Source organism: Cynocephalus volans, chromosome 10 (genome assembly GCF_027409185.1).
Source record: "Cynocephalus volans isolate mCynVol1 chromosome 10, mCynVol1.pri, whole genome shotgun sequence".
In the NCBI taxonomy this organism is placed as follows: Eukaryota; Metazoa; Chordata; class Mammalia; order Dermoptera; family Cynocephalidae; genus Cynocephalus; species Cynocephalus volans.
This window is the reverse complement of record NC_084469.1, coordinates 59601209-59609494: the sequence shown is the minus strand read 5'-3', so window position 1 is coordinate 59609494 and position 8286 is coordinate 59601209. Positions and strand designations below refer to the sequence as shown.

General features: G+C 54.4%; 1 protein-coding gene across 1 annotated transcript in view; it reads right to left on the bottom strand.

Moving 5' to 3' along the window:
• Positions 1 to 366: 366 nt before the first annotated feature.
• MEGF8 (multiple EGF like domains 8) overlaps positions 367 to 8286 on the bottom strand; it is a 42601-nt gene continuing 34681 nt past the window's right edge. The window contains exons 36-41 of the mRNA XM_063109409.1: positions 7962 to 8121; positions 7345 to 7537; positions 6795 to 6965; positions 6536 to 6666; positions 5896 to 6028; positions 367 to 3465 (exon numbers count right to left, since the gene is read on the bottom strand). Coding sequence (XP_062965479.1) covers positions 2200 to 3465; positions 5896 to 6028; positions 6536 to 6666; positions 6795 to 6965; positions 7345 to 7537; positions 7962 to 8121 — 2054 coding nt within the window. The 3' untranslated portion in view covers positions 367 to 2199. The remainder of the gene's footprint in view (positions 3466 to 5895; positions 6029 to 6535; positions 6667 to 6794; positions 6966 to 7344; positions 7538 to 7961; positions 8122 to 8286) is intronic.

The following is an 8286-nucleotide window of genomic DNA, read 5'->3' as shown; positions in this document are numbered from 1 at the left end:
GTTGATACGACAAGCAAACAGAAAGGACATTGTTGGGTGGGAGGGGGGAGAGGGAGGAGGGAGGGGGGTTTTGGTAATTGGCCACAATAATCAACCACATTGTATATCGACTAAATAAAATTAAGGAAAAAAATAAAAAAATAAAAAATTTTTTTTAAAAACCTGTGCCTGGGACCAAGGCAGTCTGTTTCCCTTTCTGAGCCAAACTGGGGTCTAAAAAAAAAAAAGGTCTCAGGGAAGGGCCAAAGGCTTCAACTGCCCACACTTCCCTTCAGTTCATCCCTTCTGAAGAACAAGAGCTTCTGTCGTGGCACCACCCCCAGCACTTAGGAGGGGCAGCCAGGAACAAGGCTAAGAACACAAGGCTTGGAGGTGGCACCGTGCAAAGGGCATTTATCTGAGTTATCCAGTGTTCAGCTGCTGGTTCAGAGAGGAGGACACACCCATCCCTCCCTCTCCTGCATGCAGACTGTGCTCAAACACCTGGGTCTTCCCCATACTTTTTATTTGTTGATTGGGTTGCTCCCTCCTCTTCAGACATGACCCTTGCCGCCTCTGATGCGCACACATTGGTGTGGCCTCTCAGACTGAGGCCCCCCCCAGCAAGGGAGACGCAGAACTCAAACCACCCCACCCCCCTACCCTACCCCCTGGGACCAAAAACGGAGCTGGGGATTGGAGTTTTGCGAGAGTCCCAAATTCATGATGGCTACGACCGGAGGGACAGGGGGTCCTCAAGAGCTGGAGGAGCTCAAAAGTCCAAGGAGGTGGCTCAGGTGGGAGGCAGCCCCCGGGGAGAGCCCAGAAGTCTTCAAGGCAGCACTGTCTGGAAGAGAGCTATGCACCAATGACTCTGGCATTTCTATCTCCAACCTTGGTGTCCACCCACAACAGCACCCCTGGCAGGCCTGCTTGGTGCAGCATTTCAGGCAGAGGTTTTGTCTCTGAGCCTACCTCCAAAACAGGCCCATGTTCCAGTTTCATCAGCTGACCCTGGTCCCAAGATCAGGTAAAACCACCACTGAGCTTGGTCCCTCCAGCCTAGGGGTGGCAGCAGTACTTCCTGCTGGTGCTCACCTCCTGGCTGTCTCACTGTCCCTCTCAGCCACTTCCCTCACCAGCACTACCCACTCCCTATACCCAATCCTTCTGTCAAAATACTCACAGTGGTTTCTGTATTTCTAGCTGGACCTGAATGAAGAGATTAGACATCTCATGCCAAAAACTGAACTCTTGATCTTCCCCACAAGCCCATCTGCCCCATCTTAATAAATGACCCTACCATCCACTCACAGTTCAGACCACAAAGTTAGGGGTCATCCTGGATTCACCCCCTCCTTCACCCTGACATCCATACCTCACCACACCCTTCCACACACATCCTGCATCTGATCCTTGTCCCCCTGCTGCCTCTCTTGCCCCCTCCAACCCATTTTCCACACCATGAGTGACCTCTTAACTAGGTATATGGGATCTTCATAAAACCACCAAGTGGCTTGCCACTGCCCTGAGAATAAGACCCAAAACACCATCTGGGGCCCTTCTAGGACCAACAAGGCCCTGGGTGATCCAGCCCCTTCCTGTACCCAACTTCCTCTCCTTACACTTGGTCTGGGTCACACTGGTCAGTTTCCTGGTTCTTCCAGTAAAACAAGCTGGTTCCCACCTCAGGGCCTTTCCTTGTGCAATTCCCTCTGCCTGAAACTTACTTCCCGAAGCTCTTCCCATGGCCAGTTCTCATTCTTTCTCAGTCTAGCTTCTCTGAATGCCCAATCAACTTCAACCTGCGGGCCCTCACTGCCACATCCTGTTGAGGTCTCACAGCACTTCTTCCTCTCTGAAACTATCGCGCACACGCGTGTGTGTGTGTGTATCTGAAACTATCATGTGTGTGTGTCTCTCTCTCTCTATCGTGTGTGCGCGCACACGCACTGCCTGTCTCCCTTCAGCAGAACCTAAGTCCCATGAGATCAGAGAACCTCACCTCTGCATTCTTTCTTTGCCCCATGCCTACAACAGTGCCTGGCACATAGCAAGTGCTCAATAAATAGTTGCTGAATGCAGAACAAAGGAAACCCTGTCTGGGGACCCCCAGAGGAAGGAAGCTAGTGGTTTCTGAGGAGACAGTGTTCGGGGCCCCAAGTCCAGAGCTGTCCCATCAGGTGACTCAGCTGCTGTGGCTGAGGACCCTGTGGCTGGTCAGAGGGACATGCTGGTGAGGTTGTCCTGGCTCAACAGTCCCTTCCGGCCTGGGCCAGCCCCATGCCCACTGCCCCCAGCACCCCCACCACCCCCACAGTACTCGTGCAGCCTGTGCCGCAGTGTGACAAGGGCCGACCCTAGGCAGGCACCATTGGGTGCGTGGGGCCCGCCAGGCAGCTGGAGCAGCAGTGTGGCCACACCAGCCATGCCATCTTCTGTGGGCTCAAGGGTGATGGGCCCAGCTCGCATACCAGCAGTGGTGCCAGGGATGGCTGGCGGGCACCCCCCTCCCACAGGTCCCCAGGGCCCACCCGCCCCTGTCAGCAGCAGGGGTGCCAGGAAGGGCTCAGAGCGGCGGAAGGTGGGTGGCGGGAGCCCAGCTGGCTTCCAGGCAGGTGCTGGGGCAGCAGGGTCAGGTGGAAAGCAGACAGTGACCTTGGCAAAGGGGCGGCTGGCCATCTTGGTCATCTCCTGTAGGTGCCGGCGCTGCTCCTGCTGCTGGTCCAAGGCCTGCTTGGCCTTCCAGAGGAGCACACAGAGTGAGAGGAAGAGGAAGAAGCAGGAGAAGAAGACAGAGAAGAAAACAAACAGATCGATGTGGGCCTGGTCCTGCCGGAAGAAGAGCAGGCCCTGAGAGTCAGCTGAGCCATTGGCACCAGGCCCACTTGGGTCTCCCACACCCAGCAGCAGCAGGTAGAAGCGGCTCGACTTGAGTGCGTGGTGCTCGTGTGGGTAGGTGATGACCAGCCGGTCCCGAACCCCACGGACCACCAGTACTGCTGATGGCTCTGTCACTGTCACATAGGTAATCAGGCCCTGTGGCCACACCTCACGTACTCGTGGCTCCATTGGAATACCTGGCCCACTCCCGGCCCCTGGTCCCCCTGGATCCCCGGCCCCCCGTGGCCCACCATCAGCAGGGGGTGGGGGAGGTGGTGGAGGTGGGGGGGGCTGAATATGCACAGTGTGGACGCCAGTGTCAGGGGCCACACGGACCACAAAGGTGTCATAGGAGGTGGAGACGTAGAGGTCCACAGCACCGAAGGTCACGTCCAGTGTCAGGCGGATATCCACATTAGTGAACTTGGGCTGCACACCAAAGAGGACAGTGCGGCCTGAGCCCAGTGCCCGGCGCTTGGGCTCATGGAAGCAGTTGGTCTGGGACGTGGGGTCCAGGCAGCACTCCTGCTCCACTGAGATCAGACGGTAGCACTGCTGGCCACCCAGCGGGCTCCCATGGAATGACTCCCGGCACTTGGCACACTGTGGGCAGGGCGAGGGTTGGAGGCAGCCATCATGGCTAAGCTCAGTGCCAGGCCACCCCCCAGACAGAACTGACATCCTTACCTGTTTTTAAGGATCCACTGCCCTGAGCACCATCCCCCTCCCCCACTGTGCCACAGCCACTTCCTTGTGACCTCTGGAACTTCCCTGCCACAGTGTGGACACTGCCAGGACCCAATACTCCAGCATTGCTGTCCCTGGTGTCACCCCCACTCTCTCTAGCACCCTGATGCTAAGGCTTCTAGCACTCTGAGGCACAGTGATGAAGAGCTTCTGCATTCTGACTCTACCTCCTCACTAAGTATATGGCCTTGGACTAGTGATTTAACCTCCCTGAGCTTAAGATTCTTCCTCTGTACACACGTAGTAAGTGTGGCTTGCTCACAGGACTACTGAAATCACATGCACAGCACTTGGTACAGGGTCGGCCAACCCACTGGCCTGCCTGGCTGTTTCTGGACCGTGTTGGGCATGCCCCCACCTCAGGGCCTTTGCACTGGCTGATTCTCTGCTGGACACTCTCCTCCTGCACATCCGCCCATCTGGCATGCTCACATCCCTCTAATTGGCATTCTCTGGGTCAAAATACTTGGCATTCAAGTGTCACCTTCTCATTGAGGCCTTCCCTGGCCACTGTATCTACTATTTCCATTCTTAGCCCCCAATTTCTACTTAATTTTTCTCCTTACTGCTCATCCCTGTTGAACACATTGCGTATCTTACTTATTCATTTGTTCATTGCATGACTCCTCCAGAATAATGTAAACTCCTAGATTTTGCCTGCTTTGTTCCCTACTGTGTCCCCAGCACCTTGCACAGCACTTGGCATATAGGAAATGCTGAGTAAATATAAGTTGAATAAATGAGTGGATGGACTGATAAAAGCTACTATGATTCCTGTAGCCTAGTGGAAACCACTTGAGTTCTGGGATAAGACCAGGGTCAGTCCAGGCTCCAAACTGGCTGCCTGACCCAGTGCAGTACATTTAATGTCTCTGAGCCTGTTTTCCTATTACTACTGTGCCTCACTGAAGCCCCAGCACAGCCTTGCCGAGACTTCTACATCTGTGCTGTCACCACTATATCCACAATACAGCACCCAGCTCAGTGGAGGCACTCCCTACATACTAACTATTACTCCTATTATTATTAGAACCAAAAGAACTGCTACTTTAGAGCTGCCAACAGAGCACAAGAGGAGATCTCAATCTCTGGGACTCTCTGGTTAAGGCCAATGGGCCTTTGATTATAAATCAAGAAAGCAAATATTTTGATCCAGGGAATGCCAGTTAGAGCAGTTGGTTAGAGTACAGTGTTATAGCACCAACATCAAGGGTTTGGATCCCCGTACTGGCCCCTGCCAAAAAACAAACAAACAAAAATTTCTGATCCAGGATGGAAATGTTAGGGGTTACTAAGTCTTATAAAACTATTGCCATTTTGGGTGGAGTTGCATCTCTGCAGATATGATGTATCTGTAGATGGGTGGGGGAGACTGAGGTGAGCAAGGGACTTTCTCTTCCCCCTTGGGAACTAGAGAAAGCAGGTGGGTGGGTGGGTGGTGGGAGCTGTACTCTAAGAAGGGAGTGTGGGATATCCTCCCCATGGGAGGTGAGCCTGCAACATAGCAGCCAGCCAGGTGGCCAGTGCAGGTGTTCCAGGGGCCTCTCTGCAAAAGAAAAGAGAAATGGACTCAAGGGGAATTTGAGTCTGCACTTTAGAACGTATGAGATTTCCTGTTAGGCCAGGTCCTCAGATGGAGGCTACCCCTTGGGGAGAACCTGCCTGAGAATGAGGCCAACACAGAGGAAAGCAGAGTCAGATGCGGGAAAAGTGAGATTCCTGATGTCATTGTGTGAGTACCTGGATCCAGCTATTCCTTTTTTTTTTTTTTTTTTTCTTTATGTCTTTTTCGTGACCGGCACTCAGCCAGTGAGTGAGTGCACCGGCCATTCCTATATAGGATCCGAACCCGCGGCGGGAGCATCGCCGCGCTCCCAGCACCGCACTCTCCTGAGTGCGCCACGGGGTCGGCCCTGGATCCAGCTATTCCTAAAGGCAGACCCCAGACTTCAATTTTGAGAGACAATGCATTTTCTTTTTTTGTTTAAGCTACTAAGATGGGTGTTCTGGCATTTGCAATCTTCAAATTGTAACTATCTGTAATAGACACTGTCTCCCCACCAGTCTGAGAATCCCCCAGCAGTTCACATCTGAATCTCCAGCATCACTGCCCAGGGCCTGAAACTGACTGGGACTCAGGAACAGTCTATCAAGCTAACATTGATCCCAAGACCACAGACATCAGAACCATGTTATCAGTCCTACCTGGGCCTAACTACCTTATCCCAGCTTTGACCTCTTGGGGATATGCGGCCCTTAGCCTGTAATTCGCTTCTCCATTCGTACCTGATACTTGTAGCAGTCTCGGCGGTCACTGGGGGAGCTGCCCTGACATGTGCCCGTCTCTGTGTTGTTCTGACACGGGCAGCCTGTCCCATCTTGTTCGTTACATGTGTCTGCATGGCCATTACACTGGCATCTGAAGACGGAGAAGAAGATGGGGGTTAGAGAACTTCCATGACCAGCAGGGGCCCAGGCTGGATGCTGCATATGTGAGCTCAACTCTGTGTAGCAAGCCAAAAGAGGAAACTGAGGCTCGCAGAGGTCAAGCCATTTGCCTAAGGCTACACAGCAGTTAAGTTGCCATTAGGATTGGAACGCAAAGTGGACTGACTCCAGAGTTCACTGAATATTCAAAAGAAATGGGATGAAATGGGGAGGTTGCTTTGAGGCCTCTTCCTCTGCAGCCCTCTCTCTCTGCCCACCAGTTTTGACAAGGACTGCTCTGTAGCCTGCATTTCAGCACTGGCCTCTGAGGTAAGGGTCTCTCATCTGAGTCAAGCTCATTTCCTCCAACTACTGCCCCAGCCTATGGGCTCCCTGGGGATGTTCTCCTGACTAAGGTCAGAGCACTAGGGAGGAAGGTCTGGTTCACAGAGCTATTCTTAGTAAGAAAGATGAGGGTCCCAAACCCCCTTCCTCTTACTTAGTGCACTTCCCGTCCAGGAGGAAGTAGCCGTGGAGGCAGCTCTCGCATTTGTCCCCATAGCTGTTATTCTGGCAGTTCACACACACGGCCTCGTCTTCACTAGGACCCTCTGTCACCCAGTTTTCAATCTGGCCAAGGAAGGACAGGGTAGTCAAAAAAAGGCATGAAGCAGCCTCCTCCTCCCTCAGACCCAGGAGTCCAAGCCCCCAGCCCCTCCTCCCTCAGACCCAGGAGTCTAGGCCCCAGCCTCTTTTACCTCCTCTGGATCCAGTGAGTACTTCTCTGGCTCCCTCCTGGCCATTTCAAGCTCCATTCTGGAGACGCAGATATGGCTATTGCCACGACAGAAAGCATGGCAGGGCCGGCAGGTCCCGCCCCCCACGGCTGAACCCACGAACAGTGGGAGGCACTGCTCACAGTGGCTGCCCTGGGAACCCAGAACAGAGCAGTCAGAAGGGTGGTAGAATCATGAGGGATGGTGCAATTTAGACCCCGCCTTTACTTGCACACTTACAGCCCAAAGTCCTGAGCTCAAAAAGCCCTTCCCTACTATCCCAAATCTTCCTCTGTGTGCCCACCCTGCCTGGCCCAGCACCCACTCTGCCCACTATTCTAAGGCAGCCCCTCTGTGATACAAACCCAGATGGTGTCCCAAAGTCTTCTCACACCTCCCTGGAACAGGGCTCTGCCACCACTTCCCTGCCCCTGGCTTATCAGGGCTTGGAATGCAGCTCAAGATGCCTGAGCATGGGCTGAAGGCAAGCAAGGGTCCTGGGATCAGGGGTCTGAGGCCTTGGGCAGCCCACCTTGGTGTGGTTGCGGCAGAGCAGGCAGTGGTCACGTGCCCCCACGCCGGCACATTCGCTGTGGCGGTTGCAGCGACACTCTGTGGAACAGTTGCGGCCGACAAATCCAAAATGGCAACGGCAGTGGTCGGGTTCCACACATGAGCCATTCACGCAGCCCTGGGCGCACACAGGGCGGCAAAGCCCTGTCATGCTACAGGGGCAGAGCAGGGATGAGGGCAGGGGTGAGAGTAGGTGGCTGGGCAGGAGACCCACCCTCCTCATAGCCTGGCCCACCACCCACTACACCACCTCATCTTAACTAGTCACTCATCCCTGGTCTTTCCATCACCTCTTCCACCAAGATCTAGCCCACAACCCTCCCTCTTCTCAGGGCCCCCTATTAAACCCATTAATCCTTAATCTATCTCACCATCCAGTCCCCTCCACAACTGAGCCCACTGCCCTCCACCTTCCTAGATCAATCCCACCACCTTCATGCCATGGCCTTCCTTTACTTCTAACCTGCTTGCTCTAGACCTCATCCTTTACTGCTCCCCACGGACTCTCCTACCTCACAGTCTGCCTGGCACTGCTCCTCCAACCCACCCAAGCCCCTGTACTGTCTACAGCCTCACTTGTCCATGGTGTAGCCCGTCTTGCAGCTGCACTCATAACCGTGGGGCTGGTCATGGCAGTTCTGTGTCTCGTTGCAGTCATGGTGCCCATTTGCACACTCATCCTCAGGGGGGCAGGACAGGAAGGCCCAAGAGGCCCCTGGATGCCCACATGTCAGCCCTGGCACCGGGGATACAGAGCTTCACCTGGGGGGGCCTCTGCGCCCCTCATCCCCAGCCACCCAGGCCCTTACTTCCACTTCCTCAGAGCCACGCCTGACAGCTTCCATTACCCCCCAGGTTCTCTGTGCCAGACCTAAGCCAAGGGCTACACTCCTCTGCCCCA